We start from the raw sequence: 21,536 nt of genomic DNA, 5'->3' as shown, positions 1-21,536 counted from the left end.
GGAGATGGTGTGCGGCAGAAAATCAAAATTAGAAATCATAGAAGAAAGTATTACGCTATTGAACACAGAAAATACAGCCATCAGATTTCTTGTAGACCTAGCACACTTCTGGTCTGTGTCTGAATACATATATAAGTACATAGATGCAGATGAACACTGTAAACATGATGAAAGATCGACAGACTAACTCGAACATATCTTTAATCTTTAGGACTTTGGGTAGCGCTTCCTTTCCTTCCTGTCAACCTCTCCAGAGGGGTGTTTGCTGATGGCAGAAAGATTACATCACCTCTGGTTGGAACCCTGAACAGTGCCACAACCTTTGGCTTGGTGTCCAATGTGATGCCCCATCGCCACCTTCTGACCTAACTTCTTCTCAGCTCTGTGACTACTTCAAGAGGGGCATTCCTGTGTGGAGGCGTGCCAGGCAGCTCGTTTTACCTGTGAACTTGCGTACTTTCACTTCATCAACAACAAAGGTATGCAAGTTCAAAATAGTAATGTCTCATTTACAGTGTTGGGGAGTAACGGAATACATGTACCGCCGTTACGTATTTAAAATACAAAATATGAGTAACTGTATTCCGTTACAGTTACCGTTTAAAAAGGTGGTATTTAGAGTACAGTTACTTTGTTGAAATAAATGGATTACACTGCAGTACATTCCTGTTTCATATTGTCGTGGGTCAGGACTGTTTGGGTTTTGTTTGACAGCTACGTTCTGTTGTTCCAGGCTGCAGCGTTACGGTTACCATGGTTACAGGGTGACACGCGCTCTCTTTGCGACTGTGTTTCCTGGGTGAGAGAGCACCTTTTTGTTGTTGTTGTGCTAAGCTAAAAGGTAGAGTGTTACAGACATAGCCCTAAAGAATGTAGCCTCATGGGCAGTGTAGTCCGTGCTGCAGGGAGAATGGACTGCCATACACGTTATGGGTCTGTGAGCGCGAGGAGGGAGAAAAAGGAGAGTGGAAAAGTACGAGTTATCATCAAGCAGAAACGGGAGCTGGAAGCATGTAAATATAATAATAACCACTGCAGCCAAGAAGAGTGCCTGACGAGCCCAGTTGTAAGTAAGCTATTAAGACTCGACTGTACACTGTGTTCGTGTTTTCCTCCGAAACAATAAGTTCCGTTGGAGCAGCCTTTCAACGCCTCTCTCTGTCTCTCGCTAGCAAAGTTGGCCTAGACAACAAAGTAAAGCTATTTTTCGGCTACGAGCCCGACACGGAACCCACGTATTAGCCAGAGGTTCCTTTACTACTGTTCGGAGCCGCGGACCTTCAGTAATAGTAATAAATCACATTCATGTAGTTGTAAACAGCATGATAATATATTAAGTAATCCGAAGTATTCAGAATACGTTACTCTCATTGAGTAACGTAACGGAATACGTTACAAAATACATTTTGGGGCATGTATTCTGTAATCTGTAATGGGATACATTTTAAAAGTAACCTTCCCAACACTGCTCATTTAAACTTAATTCAGTTTTACACTGAACAGGAATCGGCTTTATATATAAAACAATTGCAAAAAAAAAAAAAAAATGTACCTATGGGCATTTGGGTTTTGTTTTTAAACTTTTGTTTTGAACTTATCCCTTTAAAATCTAATTAGAGAGGGCTGGCTACATTTGATGAATACATTTTGTGTTTAAATGATTCGCTTTGTGTTGGGCAATGTGGCAAAAAGCTGAGATGAGATCTAGTCTCATATCACCATATTGATATATTGTAATATTGCCCAACTCTCCCTCTGTGTTTTCTCAAATTATTTATATACACCCAGTAAAGCGTGTCTCTTTGTTTCTCCAGTGCTATGCTTCATGTGGAGATGCAAGGACTGCAAGGACTGTACACTTAATGAAGTCTTAACAGACTTGAAGGACATTGTTGATCTTGTTGTCAGTCCTGTTCATACTGAGGACTCCATTGCATATCTTGGTTTTAAGATCTCCGAGCACAGAATCAAGTTTCAAGAGGTTTTCCCAGATGTTAATCTTAAACCAAAGCACCACTACTTGGAACATTATCCATACTTGATCCGTAAGTTTGGGCCACTGGTTGCACTATGGACTATGCGATTCGAAGCAAAGCATAGATTTTTTTAAAAGAGTTGCAAGGAACATCAGATGCTTCAAAAATGTACTTCTTTCCCTTTCACAGAGACATCAGTATCAGATTGCATATCATTTGCATGCAATTAGCTTTGCCAACTGGAAGTAACAGATGTTTCCACTGTTCACATTGATGTTCTTAACAAGGACATCTCAAATGCACTGAGACAGAAGTCTCCAGATATGGACAATGTGTGCTTGGCTAAAAGTGTAGCATATAATGGACTAATCTACAAGTGTGGGATGATCTTGATCCATGGCTCACTGGGAGGACTGCCAGAGTTTGGTGAAATCATCCAAATGGTGATACTGCAGGACAAACTAATCTTCATTCTGAAAAAGCTTAGCGGATGGTATATGGAACACTACAGAGCTTATGATCTCAAAACATCACCAAGCAAAGAAGTGGAACTTGTTGAGCCACAAGAACTGCATGATACCTACCCACTGGCAGACTACAAAATTAGAGGGATGCGTCTTGTCACCTTGAAAAGATATGTCCATGTTTAAAGGGTGAGGCCTCAAAATATGATAAAGTATTTTCTTAAGTGGGAAAACAAAACCCAGACCCATACAATACTAATGTGTTCTCAGAACATATTTATTTTATACTGCAAGCCAAAGTGGTGTGATGATGTCATTGGCAATTCATCAGTTATGTCATTTTTTTAATGCAGGTTGCTGGATTCCAGTCAGTGAATGCTAATCCTATGCTCTTCCCCCCTTCTGCTTCTCTTCTCTTTTTCTTCTTTCCTCTCCTTGTTGTCTCCTATATTCTCCTCACCTCCTCTCCTTCTCTCTTCTCTTCAATGTCTCCCATATTCTCGCCATCTCTCTTCTCCTCTTCTCTCCTCTTCGGTTTGACTTCTCTCCTCGCTGCCTCAGCTGATCTCCACCTCTCCTCTTCATTTTCTCCTCCCCTTTCCTCCTCTCTTTGCCTTCTCTCTTTTCCTCTAGTTTGACATTAAATTCTCCTAATTGGAAATGTCAGTGGTTTACATGTTGATCCTCACTAACTGTGCTTGTGCTTTGTTCTCAGACCACCATGGCTGGTTCAACACCTGCAAGACTGAAGGTGATTTTAGGAGAGAACAACATTGAAAAGCTGACTCTTCCAAATGGCATCCCAGAGTCACTTGAAGACCTTCTCAGCACGATAAAGACTACCTTTGGGTTAAAAGGTAACTTCAGACTGCAATACATGGACCAAGACTTTGGCAACGACTTCTTCAATCTGAATTCTACCACCGAACTTCGGAATTTGGGGACAATCAAAGTGATCCACCGGCAAACAAATCCACCTTTGATCAGTGCCGATCAGTCCACTTCATCTCTGTCTCTTTCATTTGAGTCTGATGACGGTATTTCGGTGGCATCAAATGACACAGTTATCCTCTCATCCCTTGAATCTATGTCATCTCGAACACAACAGTGGCCAGAAGACTTTGCAATTCCCCAATTTTCATATGACACAGAGCTACAGCTAGAGAGGGGGAATACTGAGTACCGTGTGAGCCAAAAAATGTTGACTTTAAGCGCCCGAATGCTGTCTGATATCCTGAAAAGAGTTGCAGAAGAAATTTACCGTTACAAGGCCTATCCAGAGGATGCACATTTCTGCGCAGCTGCAGAGGCCCTTATCAAAAAGCACCCATGTTTGAAAGAACCTGGATCATTCAATGGCTGCTACGGTTGGAAACAACGACTGAAGTACAAAATGGCAAACTACAGGACCCAGCTCAAATTACAGGGGTGTCCAGAGCTGTGTGTAAACTCACTGAAATCTAAAGCTACTACAGATGCTTTCCCTGCTAAAAAAGTGAAGAAGCCAAAACGTTCTGAAGCTAACTTTTATCCATCCTTTCCTACTGGTGAGACTCTGGACAGCATGGAAAAAGTGAGACTAGAACTTCTGACAGAGATCGGGATAAGGGACAATGAAAGGGTCATCGCAGACAAAATGGCTAACACGTTTGCCTACAGACAACATGAGGTGGTAAACCAAGAACCAAGCATTCAGGAACTGAAGGACAGATGGCCTGCACTCTTCACACAGAAAGAGGTAAGAATGGAACTGAAGTGATCGTATGTATGCTTCGGGATTTATTGCAGTTAACTTTCATGAATCGGTCATAACTTGATGTGGTTGCGATTTTATAACACTGAACTTAATGAAAGAATTTACATTTTGAATTCCCATATATGTTATACTTTTTGGGATATAGACATTTTGGCATACAATCAGTTTCAGCATTTTGTTCCATAATACAATATCTACTGTCTATTGTGTTTTGTTTTTAGATAAATACAGAGTTCCAGAGGCTCATGGCTGTTCCTCTTGAGTGGAAGTTCATGGCCCAGTTAGACATGCACTCAAGTCAGCTGATCAAAGTCATACGTGCCAAAGGAGGAGCAACACGCCAAAAGATTGCGAACATCATGGACACATTGGACCAGGTAAATCTGTACCATCAAACAAGATACTTCGTAACTAAGAGGGCTGTCAAAATATATCTGAATCCTTCATAAAGACAATATGGGCAGGCCAATGCTAATCATGGCTTTCATATGCATGAATGTTTTTAACGACTCAAAAAATACACCACTGAACTCATCCCCTTTTCTTTCTGTAATGAATCTCTGGGCTTGTGAATTACTGTTTTTAAATAAAGTACATGTAAGTTAAGCAATAAGAGTAAGGATGTCTGTCTTATGAAATTTAGAGTTTAAAATTAATCAACATTTGTTGTTCTAGACTGTGGACATTAATCATCGGAGGGAATGTGTGCTGAAAGCCCTCACCATCTTCCTGGGAGAAGATGCAGATGGCCTGATCAAGGAATACCTTGTAAGTTTCAACAGTTTGTCAGCACATCTTGTCAAAGGGACACAAAAAAAGTTAACTGTTAGAACAAACATAACACGTGAACCATAGTTGGATTGCTGACATGTATTTATTATCATGACCATATTGGACATTATGTAATTCCCAGCAACAACACATTACATATTGGATTGACTTTGTTTTAAGTAAGACGGGCTTACTTGATTATTCAAGTTCAAAGGAATAGTTTGACATGTTGGGAAATCTTATCTTTCTTGCTTACAATTTGATTAGAGTCAGGTTGATACACCTCTCTCTGCTGTTTCTGGTGTGTGATGACACCCAGCCAAGAAATAGCCCAGCACATAACACATATTGGTACATCACCCAAACACTTAATCACAGTAAGAAGTGAGGCTAATGATGATTTGTGTTTGTGTCTTGTACCCCTCTGTAGGACTGTGGAGCAGATGATGTTCAGAGGGACCTGGAGGAGGTCACCATGGCAGTGTATGTGATTCGGAAGGAGGGGGAGGGACTGCAGGAGCCACCTGAAGACATTGGCATTGTCATTGAGGGTGTGGAAGTGTTGCATGAACTAACTTCGGTTGCCTCAGCTTGTGCCCTGCTTCTAGGTTTGATCTATGCACTCAACCTAGCTTATCCAAAACCCTTTTGCTTCACTTTTGAAGTGCTCCAAAAAATCTTCATGCAGCTTGATCAGCACAAGATGTCCCCCAAAGTCCAAAATCTGTATATCAAACTTCAAAGCTCCCAGTAATGGCACAGAACAATGACCAACAAATGGCCTTGTGCCATAATGCGAAGGAACAACTGTGTTTGGACATATAGCATGTAAAATATGTAGTCTCTTTTGGATGTTGGGCCTTTTTTATGCTCCAAGAGACCTCAAACCCCAATTTAATGTGCTTTTATACATACTTTGTATGGTATTTTTATTTATTTTTTAAGTTTTTTTTCAGACATATTTGCCTTCGTTTCAAGGGAAAGGTTGCATTTCAGGTTTGATGTGCTCAGTTATACAACAAACTGTTGTGACATTCTAAAACTCTAGAGTGTTTATATTTTTTCATCCCCATTGGTCAGCTACACTGTTCAGATATTTATTCATTGGCTATAGCTGAAGAGAAGTTTCTGTATACTCTTGGGGCACTTTTTCATAGTTGACACTATATGTGTTGAGATTGATATTTGTGTAATACTGTGTTGCACTTTACACTTTGATGACAACTTTGTGGTCCTACTAAGCGTTACTTGCATTTTGTGCATATGTGTTTTTAAAAAGGACAAATGTGTATAATGTGTTTGACCAAAAGCTGTGTTGGTTGCCATAAAGGTAATACTTTATTACATTTATACAATAAAGCATTAAAAAAAAAAAACATTGGATTTTGAATTTTTGAAAAATATTTTCAGCCAACTTAAAATTTTGATTTAAGCTTTATTAAACAAACTAAAATTTCATTTTAGAGTCACTACAAAAAGTAATTTACACTAAACCACATTATTAGGTTAGCAAAGAGCAATATTTTACTTTTGGGTTATGCAAATTATTGGGTTGGAAAAACTGAAAACTTTAAGTTGAAATGTCTTAATTTTAAGTTGGATTAATGCAAAATGTTTATTTGACAACAATTAATTTATTAAGTACATGTAACTTAAATCAGTTGTGTTAATCTAATGTATTAACTTCATTTCAAAGAACTTAATTAAATTTGGTGTTACCAATTGAAATAATTCAATTAAGTTGGTTCAACTATTTTCTTTTTTCAGTGCATGGTGTCAGAGACGCTGTAGAAGCACAGAATACCTGCTCTGGGATTCAGATAGACTCCAATTTTAGAGGAAGAAGGACCTAAGAGGCGAGTTGTCATCAGAATCAGAATCAGAATCAGAAAGGGGTTTATTGCCAAATGTTGAGCAGGTTTACAACATTAGGAAATTGCTGCGGTGCTTCAGTGCAAACATAGTGTCATAAATAGCACTTAAATAGACATGAAAAAATAAAAGTAGGAATAAGAATTAAAAGTGCTACGTAGAAAGATATGTGCATGAGATATACATGAGATATATACATGAGAATAAGAATTAAGAGTCCTACGTTGAAAGATATATACATGAGTGCAGGTGGTGATCAGTGCCAAACATGGAATGATGCAGTGAACACAGCGTAGGGTCATGTGTTAGTGGCGGGGACAGTCATATGGTTATTGTTCATGTGTCCAACAGCAGAGGGGAAGAAACTGTTCTTATGGCGAGAGGTTCTGGTGCGAATGGACCGGAGCCTCCTGCCTGAGGGGAGCAGGTCAAACAGACTGTGTCCAGGGTGAGAAGGGTCAGCTGAGATCCGAGCTGCACGCCGCAATGTCCTGGAGGTGTACAGGTCCTGCAAAGATGGGAGTCTGCAGCCAATCACCTTCTCAGCAGAGCGCACAACACGCTGCAGTCTCTGTTTGTCCCTGATAGTGGCTCCAGCGTACCACACGGTGATGGAGGAGGTGAGGATGGACTCGATGATTGCAGTGTAGAATTGCATCATCGTCCGTGTTGGCAGGTTGAATTTCTTCAGCTGCCTCAGGAAGTACATCCTCTGCTGGGCTTTCTTGATGACGGAGGTGATGGTGGGCTCCCACTTCAGGTCCTGGGTGATGGTGGTACCCAGGAAGCGGAATGAGTCCACAGAGGTGATGGGGGTGTCAGTCAGGATGATGGGGGGGAGTGGGGCTGTGTGCTTCCTGAAGTCCACAATAATCTCCACTGTCTTCTGGGCATTCAGCACCAGGTTGTTGTGGCTGCACCAGGACACCAGGCGTTCAACCTCCCTCCTGTAGGCAGACTCATCCCCGTCCGAGATGAGCCCAATAACGGTGGTGTCATCTGCAAACTTGATTAGCTTGACAGACTGGTGGGTGGAGGTGCAGCAGTTGGTGTACAGGGAGAAGAGCAGAGGAGAAAGAACACAGCCCTGAGGGGAGCCGGTGCTGATGGTCCGGGAGTCCGAGACATTCTTTCCCAGCCTCACATGCTGCTTCCTGTCCGTCAGGAAGTCAGTGATCCACCGGCAGATGGGATCAGGCACATTCATCTGGGAAAGCTTGCCTCGGAGATGGTCTGGAAGGATGGTGTTGAAGGCAGAGCTGAAGTCCACAAACAGGATCCTGGCGTAGGTTCCTGGGGAGTCCAGATGCTGCAGGATGAAGTGTAGGGCCATGTTGATGGCGTCGTCTACAGACCTGTTGGCTCTATATGCAAACTGCAGGGGGTCCAGGAGGGGGGCCGTGAGGGTCCTGAGATGGGAGAGAACTAGGCGCTCAAATGACTTCATGACCACAGATGTCAGAGCCACGGGTCTGTAGTCATTTAGTCCAGTGATCCTAGGTTTCTTGGGGACAGGGATTATGGTGGAGGACTTGAAGCAGGCAGGCACATGACATGCCTGCAGTGAGGAGTTGAAAATGCCAGAAAACACTGGGGCCAGCTCGTTTGCACAGTGTCTGAGGGTGGCAGGAGACACGCCGTCTGGGCCGGGAGCTTTCCGAGCATTCAGGTTCTTAAACTGCTTCCTCACATCTGCTTCATGAATATGAAGAGTTGTGGTGGGAGGAGGTGGTGTGAAATCCTCTTTTGTGTGGGGTGAGGAGGCGGGTGTTGTAGGTGAACGGTTTGAAGGTGGTGATGGCTCTATGGAGGGGGGAGAGGTGGGGGAATTTGTGTCCAAAGTGCCTCTATTGTTGGGGCCGTTGGAGGTGTGAAGGCTGCCTGGTGGCTCGTCAAAACGGCAGTAGAAGTCGTTAAGGGTGTTGGCTAAGAGCAAGTCATCAGTGGAGTGGGGGGTTTTAGGCTTGTAGTTGGTGATATTCCTAAAACCTTTCCACACAGAGGCCGAGTCATTCTCTGAGATCTGCTGCTGCATCTTCTCAGAGTGCTGTTGTTTAGCAATGTCCACTTCTTTAGTGAACTTGTACTTGGCCTCTCTGTAGCAGTCCCTGTCTCCGCTTCTGAACGCCTTTCTCTTTTCCAGCCACAGCTTTTTGAGTTTAGGAGTAAACCAGGGTTTGTCATTGTTATAACTCACCCTGGTGCGTGATGGCACAATGCTGTCCTCACAGAAGTGGATATAGGAGGTGACAGTGTCCGTAAACTCGTCCAAGCTGTTAGAAGCAGCCTTCAATGTGTCCCAGTCTGTGGTCTCCAAACACGTGCGAAGCTCCTCCACAGCCTCGTTGCCGTGTTGTTGTGTCTGAATTTATAACTGTCCTTGTAACAATCTAATGCCCAAGAATTATTATTGCTTCCAAATGCAGTTTGATCCAGTTTATTCTCATTGACTGTTCCTCGATTCCTCATGTGCCACCTGGCCTTTGCTGACCTCTGCATGGGCATCTACCTGGTAGTCATTGCAACCGCGGATATGCTCACACGTGGACGGTACTACAACTATGCTATAGACTGGCAGATGGGCTTGGGCTGCAATGCTGCAGGCTTCTTCACGGTGTGTATTCATCACATCGTTTCAATCCCAGCGGGCAGCCTTGGGGGAGTTTGAACAGCCGGTTCCGCTTTCTTAATTCTCCGATAAGCCAGGGCCAAGCCAGCTCCGATCAGCAAGAACCCTGTTATCATGGTTCCGAATAGGTAGATATCGTCAGAGCAGCTGCTGCTCCACATCGAAAGGAGCCAGCTGAGGTGGTTCGGGCATCTGATAAGGATGCCCCCTGGGCGCCTCCTGGGTGAGGTGTTCCAGGCATGTCCCACCGGGAGGAGGCCCCGGGGCAGACCCAGGACACGCTGGAGAGATTATATCTCTCGGCTGGCCTGGGAACGCCTTGGTATTCCCCCGGATAAGCTGGAGGAGGTGGCTGGGGAGAGGGAGGTCTGGGCCTCTTTGCTTAGGCTGCTGCCCCCGCGACCCGGCCCCGGATAAAGCGGATGAAGATGGATGGATGGATGGATGGATGGATGTTGTGCAGCGCGCAAGACTGACAGCGCACAATGTGCTTTGAGGTAGCAGTCAAGAAAAATGTAGTTTGTGTCTATGAACAGTGAACACCTGTGTGCACACCCATGTGGATCAGCGTGCTTGTATTCAAAAGGTTTCCCCATGTAACTATCTGCTAGAGCAGGGGTAGGGAACTCCAGGCCTTGAGAGTCCCCAGACATCCAGAGGCCCCAGAGTGTGAGAGCCCAAGGAGATAACATCATAAACATACAGTGTATATAGAATCAAACCACCCCAGTGCACAACTAGTGGACACTCACAAATTACCCTGCTCTACATTTCATGTATATTTATTATGAAAATACATTAAAACTTCTCTGAACTGTTTCGTTCTTGCCACGTAAGTGAGAGTGCTAAAGTTGAAGATTTATGTGGGAAGCAGGGAACATTATCACCCTGTTTTACGAGGTTATGCCATGCCCTGTGGATACCGCTTGAACAGAGCAACTTCCTCTGATGGCAGGACACTGAGCCGAAGAAAAGGCTTACAGTGATGCAAAGACTATTTACGGAAGAAGCCTTCAGGTCCGGATATTTCCAGGTTACTTTTACACACATGTGGCACAGCAGGAAATACTACAGTTCAGATGTGTTTACATTACTTCAAATACTCAGGTGCCAGGGTAGAGCGTGTAGGACGCAGCACACGCATGATGCTCACTCGCTGCTCTATTCCCACCCAATCAAAAGTGGTCACTGCCTGGTGATCAGAAGGATTATAAAGATCTTGTATTAAGCATTACATATTAAAAAGCCAGTAGCAGGTTTATACTTGCACAGAAAATGTTTTGACAACCCCCCCAACAAGTAGAATACAGCGACTTCTAACTATGTGACTTAATTTGGTTTTAATTTCACCAGATAGCTGACAGAGTAATGAAGATTTATTGCCAATACTGTAAGCAGACCAGTCATGCTAATGTAAACAGTCATAGAGCAAAGGCGCTTAAAGATATAATTTAAAATTGGTTCTTTGCCAAGATGAACCAGCACAAAAGTGGTTCGTCCCTTGATTTAGCCGTCTTTTTTATGCTTGAATGATTTGTAAGTCATTGTTTCTCTGAAAATGGTCAGGTTCAAAGACTTTCTCCTGCTTTGGAGGCTGTGACCTTGTTGCTTTTTCAGCATTTGTCCCCCTTCAGATCACTTTTAGAACCTGTTAAACAGTACATACCTAAACATTACATTTAAAAAAACAAAACAGTTTATTGTGAAATGTGATGTGGGAGTAGTTGAGGTCTAACTTTCAACAGATTCCTTCTCTGGGACACCTACTGTACCTGTGTGCCAAGTTTCATCCAGATTTACTGTAGAATTTCTCAGAAATTAAAGGAAACTTATATTCAACGCAATCAGCCAATACAATAGAATTATGTCAATTTTCAAAAATTCATGAAAAATCATCCTGAGTAGTTGAGGTCCAACTTTCAACAGATTGCCAAGCTAACCTGCTTAAAACACTTCTTAAACAATCGGGCAGGGATGACGTTAGCAGTGGCTCCTGTGTCAAGCTTAAAACTCACGGTGTGATGCAGTGAGCCTACTTCTACGTCAGCGTAAGCCTGTTCATCGGCCTCCCCTTCGTTGCACTTTGTTATGGAATCTATGAATAGCTCCGCTTCATCCCCCAGCAAGAACCCCAGGCCCGTGGTGGGGAGGCCATCTGCTGTGTCTGACTGGGGGTGAGTCAGGACAAAGGCACACTGTGGAAGAGAGACAGATATTAATAGTAACTAATAATTAAATAGAGAGATTTGTACAAACACAAATAAAGGTAAAAAAAAAAACAATATGGCAGGCCTGCTTTTCCAGTTCAATAAACACAATAGACTGCTAATGATAATGCAAATTGAAAATGTCAGAAGGTATACAAAATGCTGAAAGGAGTTCTCTGCAGCTTTGATGAATGGTGCTGCATACAGGATATTTGTGAATTATGAGGCTACACAGTTCGTTCCGCTTTCCCTTTTTGGCTTCTTCCTTCTGATTACTTAGAAGCCTTTAGCACTGCCAGAAAACAAAGTGACAAGGTCTGCCATCCAGGCACATACTGGATTGAATACCATGTCAGTGGGGGTTAAGAGAAAGTAAGTAAAACATTCTGTAACTGAAACCACATGTTCCGGAGTGTACGACAGACAAACACAGGCAGCTTCGGCATCTCTGTATCAGGAATTGGTGCCCTATCATCGGGGGCTCCATTTTGACTCCAGTGCAACACTCTTGTTTAGCATTATGCGTTTTATATGCATCAGGAAACTGAAATCAGGAACAGACTGTCCTTGGTAAAAAAAAAAAAAGTTGTGCAAGAGCGCAAAGGAACAAATTTGGTCTGACAAATTTTTAAATTCAAGCCGTTTGCTGCTGTATTTGGCTATATATTGCCAAACATGTCTTCTAGCCAATAGCCTATGGCTTAGACACACTTAAAGAATGGTAAATCAACAGTGAGAAGTCGATTATTGTTACACCTGCTTGCTGCTACTACTGCACATTCACCCAATGTATATACTATATATATATATATATATATAATGTTCTTCCTCTACCCCCCCACATGTCGAGGAGCGTGTCAGGCTACATTTCACTATGTGTTATACTTGTATAACTATGCATGTGACAAATAAAGAACCTTGAACCTTGAACCAATAAAGATTACTTTGGCTCTCTGAACCCGCCTATGTCATCACCGTCGCTGAAGAATTAAACTCACCACAGAGTGTGTAGAGCTGGACGGACAACTCAATTCATTTTAAAGTAGGTTTTCATTGCGTAATATAATTCCCAGTTGTGTATCTTGAAAGTGAGGATTCTCAGTCATCCGAGTCATGGTTATATCCAAGAAAGCTTGGACAGGGCAGCTATTGTACAACTCATTGAGTTCTCCCCTACGGGACAAGAGAGCACAAGAGTGAAATACTGAAAGATGCCGCTTCCAGGAGTCAAAAGCAGCAGGGCAGGGACCTTTTATTGATCCTTCTGAGGTGGGATGCAGAAACCTGGTTGAAAAACACGAGTTCAGCATCTTCTCAGAGAGCGCACACCCAAAGGGCTAACTGTTGAATCTGATTGTTGGGCCACAAACTTGGCATAATGCTGTCATTCTTCTTATCAGAAATAACATAGTTATGAGTTCACCAATGCTACGCTACTTGGCACCTATTACTTGCATGACATTGTCAAGAAGAAATTATTTTCTGTCTTTACAATAAACATCTGCTTGATAGTTTCTTCACTGTCTCCTGCCAAGACATCCCTATCCTCCGTAACATTTCATGCACAAATGCCAGGAACCTGCAGAGACAAATTAAAACTCTATCATTTGTCAGCGGTCATTTGTGTCAAGACTAGCTCAATGCAAACCAATTTTCTTAACAACAGAGAAAGGCACAAGCTGGAGCTAATTCCATCACTAAAGGCCTAAAGGAGTCAGCATCATTCATTTAAAAAGTCCAACCACTACACGTCGACACCTCTCTGACAGTGTCAACAAAGCCGCACATTAAAACTTTGCATCTTTCTTTTACTAGATTTAAAGGAGTTGGACTCAAACAGCATTATACTGTCCTCGGTGCACAAAGTGTCAGAATTACACCACTTGCAAATTAATTATGGTTTTTTTTTGGTACATTAGCATACTGTTTTAACATTGCTTAAAAAATAAAAAGCATAAAAACAATGTTTTCATGGGCTTTAGGAATGCGCAAATTGTCCACCAGTGTTTGTCCATGTTCACTTCTTGCTCAAAACATGTACTGCTGTGTGCAAAAAATACTGTACACTAGTCCATAGCCACATGCTGAGCAGGCCACTTAGAGGATGCTGGGTCCTTGTGCCTGTAGAGTTACAGATAAAATATGGCATGTACTGTGGTATGAATCTTCTAATGCTGTTTACATGTTAGTAATAAAACTCCACAGCTGAAAAATGTTATGATGAACAATAGTTTTTGTCATGTGACCTAATTTTACCTTCACTTTATTTTAGTGCTTCCAGCAAATGAATCAATTTCTCCTCCAACAGTATCTGACATGTGCGAAGCGGTTTATTTTCTTTTTAACCAGTGAACCAGCCCGCATTTCCATCTAGCATTATTAGACTCCATAGACAAAAAAACAAAAACAATATGCGGTTGGATTATTTACACACTTCAGAAACAAATTTGATACAATAGATCAGATGAGGAGTTTTAAAGTAATTTCAGAGTTTTTTTTTTTAAAGAGACTGGCACCAGTTTGTGAAGTTAAATGAATTCTTGCTCATATATTAGAGAAGGAAGTTATGCTTCTGGTGTCCCCCAGGGGTCAGTGTTGGGCCCTAGATTGTTTAAATCACACATCAATTACATACATAAGGTGTCCACAATATTAATAATCATGTACAACAGTCATTAATGGTGCTTTTAGCTCTGTTTGCCTGCTGGGTGTCATATCTCTCTCTGAAGAAATGCAGCTAATGATCGTCTGACAGCTGCAATCTCACGATGACTCACAAACTATAAACAATCAAACTTTCCCATCATCAGCTCCAGTCCTCATCTCACCTCCTGCGTTGCGGTTGTTGTTGGAACAGCAGCTGTGGTTGTGGTTGGATCAGATGTGGCCGAGGTTGGAGCAGCTGTGGCCGTGGTTGGAGCAGGTGTACTAGTGGCTGCATCCGTGGTTGTCCATGGCACTGTTCATGGCCATGATTCTGAGGCCTCAGACACGCGTGCATGCACCTAACGCGTCCCCCTGGTGCCAACGGCAGCTATAGATGGACAGTTTTAGAGCATTTTGCTGGTTACTAACGCACCCATATGCTATCACGACTCCCTGGAGAAACAAAGATGCATTCCTTTGCCTTTCATAGGTCACCAGAAAGCTGTTGTTGTAGTGCTACCTATTTAAACTACTCACACAAAGAAGTGACACAAAACTTCCTTAATGTGGTTTGTAAGAATTTTAACAGTGTGTTCCGGGCACAATGGGCAAGGTGCTGAGTAGGCACTATCTGCTGTGTATGAGAGAAATACTCCTCGAGTTTCATAATTATGTTGAAACGCAGTGCCAGACTTGAGTATGGCAGATGGATGGACAGATTGCACGGCGGCTCTGATTTCTGTAAGGTTCTCCCTGATTTCTGACAAAGCTACACTGATAACACATTTGCTGCATTTCTACACTGCACTCTTGCTGGACCGCGTTCATTACAGAGCAGAAGAACTTAGCTAAGAAGACTGTCCACAAGAAATATGGCTTGTTATACCTCTGTTTAGTTCAGGGGTATAAAACTTGCAGTTTCATAGAATAAAGGTAAAAATTTGCATGGCTTCATTAAAAATGCTAAAGCTACAAATAAAAAGTTGACAGCAAGCTAAATTTATTTATAAAGCACATTTAAAACAGTGTTCACTGACCAAGTGCTTAACAAAGTATGTAATACACACAAGCATTAATTAGGAGGACAAAACTTGAATGTTAACAGAAAGTGAGCCATTTATTAAGGCTGGTGAAAACTACACAAAACAAAAGGTGGAGATGAAGCTAAAAAACAAACTGGGGAAACTAAAAAAAAACATTAAAAAACAAAACATAAAACCTGACGTGGATACAAAGATATCTGGAGCATGAAACACAGAAATGTGTCACAAAGGACAACAAACAACCTGACAAAGAATGAAGAGGGGGGAAAAAGACTAAATACACACAAGGGTGATTAGGGGAAGTGGAAACACATGGGGAAACAGCTGACACTAATCTGACATAACACAAAGGAAGCAAAGCTGGCTACACTGATATAGGATGCAGACCTTCAAAATAAAACAAGAAACAGAATGGAAAGCAGACATGACAATACAATTTCACAACATGGACAAGAAGACAAGAAACATGACAGACTAACTCAGAAGACCTAAGTGAAACATAAACTAAAGGCAACCAAAAGATAATCAGATTTACCATTTTTCCACAGCTAAGCCGAGAGCTCGTGCAGCCCCCACCGCAGGTGACTCCGTCCTGTTTGAAGACACTAGCTCAGCAGCTCCTGCAATGAACAGTCAGGGGTATTACACTTCTGGGTACAATATGGGAGGACCCTCAAATGACATGCAAGGAAGTGGTGGGATGAACAACCTCTTTGCTGACCCTATGGCCAATGCTGCGATGATGTACGGCTCCTCCTTAGCCAACCAGGGGAAGGATATGGTAAACAAAGAGGTGAGTCTCCTATTTGGGGCCGTTTGAGACTTGATACGTAGCACCAAATGTGACTGAATGGAAGATAGGGTGCTAACCAAGGGACTCGTAATTAAGATCAAGAACTGGACTGGTAAATGGTCCAGCTTTAAAGCTGCCACACATTTTTCTCTGTAGTTTTTATTTTTTTGCTATTTATTAATTTGATCTTCTGTCTTTTGTACCTCTGCTGAGTTATTTGTTTTGCCATATTTTATTTAATTTTATTCAATTACTGTACTTTATTTAAGCTCTTCTGGTATAGGTTGTGTTCAGTGTTTTGGCATCTATAACACAGTAACCTCCCAACGTCTGGGATTTTTTAGGATATTGGTTCTAAGTAGGACTAGAGTATCTTAAATACAGCACTTTCGTTTTCAGCAGGGACAGAACTAATGCACTCTCCTGTGTAGATGGTTATTTTTGTTCTGTTTTGTTTATTTGTTCCCTGTGGTTTGCACTCTTTCTTTGCAAAGATTACAACAAGGATTTTTACCCAGGAAGCGTTTTCCCGTTAAGCCAGACTATAACCACCAATAATATTAACTACCACAATTATGCAGACGGTATTCAACTTTATATATCAATGTCACCAGGTGATATTGAACCTATCCAAAATCTTAATAAATGACTTCTTTTTTTTTAAAGTAGATGTATGTGGACTACTGGGAAAAGGAATAGAAGAGATTTTTTTCTACAGTCAATTAAACGTAACCGTTTAATGCTGAATCACAGCGCAGAGCCACTTGCTTTAATATGGATTAAGAAAAGAATTAGCTGGGCTTTATCATATAAATCCCATGGCTATTCGGTGCTCTTAAGCTTTATAGTAAGGGCTTCTTTCAGATATAATTTTCCTCTTCAAAACCTTCTAGAACTTTAGTTATTAGTCCAATATGCAAATCAGCCTTTGACTTGTCAAAACTGACATTTTGTATCATTCTACCACCCTTTACATCCTATGACCATTTCAAGGATACAGTTGTTTTTTTTTTAGAGCCACAAGCAGAATAAATAAGAGATTAAAACGAAAACATGAATGATAAACCTTTCTGTAAAATCATGCGTCTTTTTCTTCCAAGTTTTCTTGGATGATTTAATTAGAATAAAATCCTCAACGGTGACTTCGTGATGTTATTTTCAATTTCTTCTGCTGCTGGATTTGTTTGTCAAAGAGAGCAGATATTCCTAATACGGTCATCTAAAGCACACCACTCTGTCTTAAAAAAAAAGTTGGCTTACAGGGAGGATGGGAGAAAAGGAGAAAAACAGCTTGCTTCAGACAGAGAAGGAATAGAGGTGCTGCAGCACATAAGATCAACAGAACACAGTGTGCTTTGAGGTAGGAGCCAAAAAGGGTGTAGTTTGTGGGTGTGATCACCCGTGTGTACACCTGTGAGCATGGACGCGCTTGTTTTTAAAAGGTCCCTTCATGTAATGATCTACTAGAGGGTGTGGGGGGGCCACAGCCCCGTCCTCCAGGGCATGAAGCAGGTATGGAGGAGATCCAAACTCCAGACATCCAGAGGCCCCCAGAACACAAGAGACCAAGGACATACATACATACTTGAGTCTATAAACGAAGTCTAATATAACATTGATCCTGACTGGAGAGGGAGTGGTTCATGGTAGAGAGAAGGGCAACACAGCCTCCTTAGCTGAACTAATTCATTCATTTTATTTAATTAATTTCACATAAATTGATGTTGTGGCAGATTAACATGGCTTTTATGTTAAATTAATACTAATTTTATATAAAGTGCCACGTCTAATCAGTTTTGTTCCAGGCTAAATGAATAAGATTAACCTAGAAGACAGAAGTCATACAAAGACTTTCCTTACGTTAGTCTTAAAACATGTAGTCATGGGCAGGGCAATGGCGTGCAAGGCTGACTTTTACTTTCTCTAGATAAACCACGCTGACCGCTGTTATCATGGCCCAGTCTGAACTACACAGTGATTGAATCTGTGTGAGCCACGTTGGTATTTCAGAAATTGCTGATCTGCTGGGACTTTGACACATGGATATTTCTAAGGTTTACAGACAACAATCTTAAAAAAGGGAGAAAACATCCAGTGAGAGGCGGTTCACTGTGGTAAAAAGCCTTGTTGGTGGCAGAGGTCAGAGGAGAATGACCAGGACACCGTCAGGAAAGGGTCGGGTGCTCAAACCCCCCCCCCACGTGCCTGCAGACAATCCAGATATAACTCAAGCAAAAGTTGCTCAGTCTCTGCGCATTACCGAGATATGACATTCCAGCTCTATTGTCGAAGGTATAATAATAACAATAATAACTTTGACATCAGATACAAAAAGGCTTTTGTTTGTTTGTTTGTTTTGTTTGTTTTACCTAACTTAAGTTATATTTTGAAATTACAGCATAAATTAATAAGTTTCGAGATTTTTGATTTAAGTTTTGAAATTTTGGATCAGGTCTCTCGCAACGTGAAAATAATAATATCACTAAGACATCCATAGAAACGGGAAGACGTCATAAAACAAGACGGTGTAATTGTATAAACTGCGTGCCTGGTTAGCAACAAAGCTAACGAGCCTATTAACTGACAGATAAGTTGGGTTTGCTAGCTCTGATCTTTTCCCCCTTTTGGTAGCTCTTCAATAAATACCATTCAGTGAGAGTCTGGATGCTATTGAGGCCATTCACGGCATTTACTTCAGGGTACTCTGTTAATATACTACTGGACTTCAGAGATACTTTTTTCTGGACTTAAAAGATACCAGAGGGAAACTGCACCACACTTCTGTTAAAACATGTGTACCTGATTTAATTTGTACAACAAAAAGCAGATCAATACACCAACTATTTTTTTTTAAATCTACAAGACGACTTGGTGTGGTGCGTATACATAGATTATTCTCAAAAGGCTTGTAGTTAAAAACTTCTTTTAGCGCAATGTGCAGTGTGACCTTAAAGAAAATTTTGAGGAAATTGGACAAATGGAGGAGTGGTGGGTATAAAAAAAATCTACAGCAGATGAACAGTGTTTAAAAGTAATTTTCTTAAAAAACTAACAAATCCAGCAAAGACTTGACTTGGGACCTGAGAGGTCCTTCTGAATCCATCTGTTTGCTGAAGGGGCATCAGAAGTCTCAGCAGTTCTCGACGGCCACCGTTCCATTGTCTAAAGAAGGGAAATGGGGAAAAAGCTGAGGTATGCCAAATTAGACAAGAACTGGACTGAAAATCAGTGGAAACCGGTCTTAGAGACTGAGCAACCAGTACTAAATCAAGGAGACATTGAAACATGAAAATAAATACTGAAAATGGACTTGAATGGAGAAATTAATGGAGAACAGAGTAAGGGAAGGTTATAAGAGTGTGGACAAAAAGCAGAGAGGAAGGCAGCAAAACTTGAACTTCAAGATTTCTCCAGATTTTGACAATGTACTAAATCTGAGATATTCAAAGTCTTCACAAAATGTTATATTGAGTAACATTATTCTAACGTTATTCCACTAATTTTTTTTTCTTTTGCATTTTTGTGTTGGGGTTTTTTTGCAGAAAAACCTCTGTCTTTCTAAGATGCTTTTTGTAAATCACGCTAACAACACAAACACATAAAACAGCACCACTCCTGTCATGCAGGCACTATTATATCAATTTGCTCAGATGGCACAAACTTCCTGGTGAAAAAAAACAGAGGAAATAATGCAGGAACCTAGAGGTTAGTGGGTTTTAACTGTTTTTTGTGTGATATTGTAGAGGTTTCCCTTATACCTACAAAAACATGGTTCTGTTGGGGATGGCTGCTTTTACTGAAAAGTATGTTGGTCTACAGTGGTTTAAATGAGTGTTTTTTGTTACAGCAACATCCACATAAATGCCAGTACCCAAGGAGAACATTACAGGTGAATAACAAACACGCTGGTTGCTCGGTGGGCTTGAATCTTTAAATGAACGATCCTCGGCGAGTCAGACATACAGTCCTTATAAAGCAGCTTCTCACAGCAGATTTAGATGTTCTGCTTAGAGGTCACTTAAAAAAAGAAAAGAAAAAGGTGTGATCTAAATTTTGATTAAGCGTGTCTTCAAGTCCAATTAAGCTGCCCACGCATTACTTTAACATTCTAATGATGGTTTAGCGTCAGACCCGTGCAGCCCAATTAATCCCGGCACGCTGCAGTCTCCTACGAGGCCATCCAGCTCACTGCAGATGTGCAAAAAGAAGTAAAAAGCCAAAAATCAAAGTGACCAGTTTTCACTGTAAAGGTTCATTCATTGTTTGTTAAAACGTAGCCACTTACATGAAGTGTAAATACAAATGTCACAGGATTGTGACACACATTTTCTTTGCCACTGCTGCACAGTTTACCCAATAAGTTTTTACATGTTTAGCAGTGGAGACAAAATGGTTAGAAACTACCTTTACTGGTGGGCTTTATATTTGCTGATATTAGCTCACAGCAGATATACCGCAACTGCAATTTCAGATGCTAAATACTGAATACTGTTTATGTCGTGTCACTGTTTCATGGTCTGTCCATCATTTAAAACATCCTATATTGCTCGGGCTGTAGCTTTACCATTCTGTGTGGAATATTGTGTCCTGTAGCTGTTACAAGTTTCTTTGTAGCCTTTAAATGTTTCTTTGTCACGTTTGTGATTCTTTTTGTAGCAGTTTGTCTAATTGTACTTTTTAACCAGTGTGTGACTGTAAAGTAACATAACAGTCGCAGAATGTGCCCGAGTTTTAAATGTAAATGTTCAAATTTATATTTCTCTTTAGGGCTGCTTGTTTATGACTTGTTTAAATAAAAATTCTTATTTTTCAACCTCTGCTGAAGAGTACTGTACCAACCCGTTCTCACTCCCAAAGCGTAACATTTTACGCTAGGTGACAAATCGTCACCATATTACGTTTTCGGCTACCCACCACGTTCCTAAATGACGACCTCGGAAAAAGAGGAAATATGAGAACCGTCTGGACTGAACCTACACATGTTCGCTCTTTTTCTTCAAATCGCTTAGAAACACGCTATTTAACATCATTAAAGTCCTGGTTAAGGAAAGGATGCCTGTCACCACGAATAACTTTGTAAAGGAACAAGATCTGATGGCCATCTACAACACACCAGGGCCTGTACTTCTTGCTGAAGCCATCTACACCACACCAGAGCCCTGGTGCCCCTTAGGATTTCTGCCCGTGTGCGCTCAACTCTTTCTCTACACCGTTACATTTGTGCCACAAAAACAGCCAGACAGGACAGGGTTAAAAAAACACCCAACCAAAAACACAAAAACAAACAAACGAAAAAAAAAAACCCGACAAGGTACCTGTTTGTATTCATGTAACTTTTGAAAGTTAGCTTCATAACTGACAGCTGGTACCTTCAAATTC

At 41.4% G+C, this 21,536-nt stretch overlaps 1 protein-coding gene across 1 annotated transcript; it reads left to right on the top strand.

Moving 5' to 3' along the window:
• Nucleotides 1–277: 277 nt before the first annotated feature.
• LOC120737291 lies at nucleotides 278–6,304 on the top strand. The gene is made up of 5 exons (XM_040037905.1): nucleotides 278–479; nucleotides 3,156–4,178; nucleotides 4,418–4,573; nucleotides 4,872–4,964; nucleotides 5,398–6,304. The coding sequence occupies exons 2-5, from the start codon at nucleotides 3,162–3,164 to the stop codon at nucleotides 5,719–5,721; spliced, it is 1,590 nt and encodes a 529-aa protein (XP_039893839.1). The 5' UTR covers nucleotides 278–479; nucleotides 3,156–3,161; the 3' UTR covers nucleotides 5,722–6,304.
• The last annotated feature ends 15,232 nt before the right edge of the window (nucleotides 6,305–21,536 follow it).

Source organism: Simochromis diagramma, unplaced genomic scaffold, assembly GCF_900408965.1.
Source record: "Simochromis diagramma unplaced genomic scaffold, fSimDia1.1 OVJJ01000044.1, whole genome shotgun sequence".
Lineage (NCBI taxonomy): Eukaryota > Metazoa > Chordata > Actinopteri > Cichliformes > Cichlidae > Simochromis > Simochromis diagramma.
This window is presented reverse-complemented; position numbering and strand designations above follow the sequence as displayed.

Bases quoted from the DNA above. Each gene is read 5' to 3' on its own strand.
- LOC120737291 (XM_040037905.1), top strand. From the start codon at position 3,162: ATGGCTGGTTCAACACCTGCAAGACTGAAGGTGATTTTAGGAGAGAAC. The intron at 4,574-4,871 runs GTAAATCTGTAC...TTGTTGTTCTAG, and splicing joins TCATGGACACATTGGACCAG to ACTGTGGACATTAATCATCG. The intron at 4,965-5,397 runs GTAAGTTTCAAC...ACCCCTCTGTAG, and splicing joins GCCTGATCAAGGAATACCTT to GACTGTGGAGCAGATGATGT.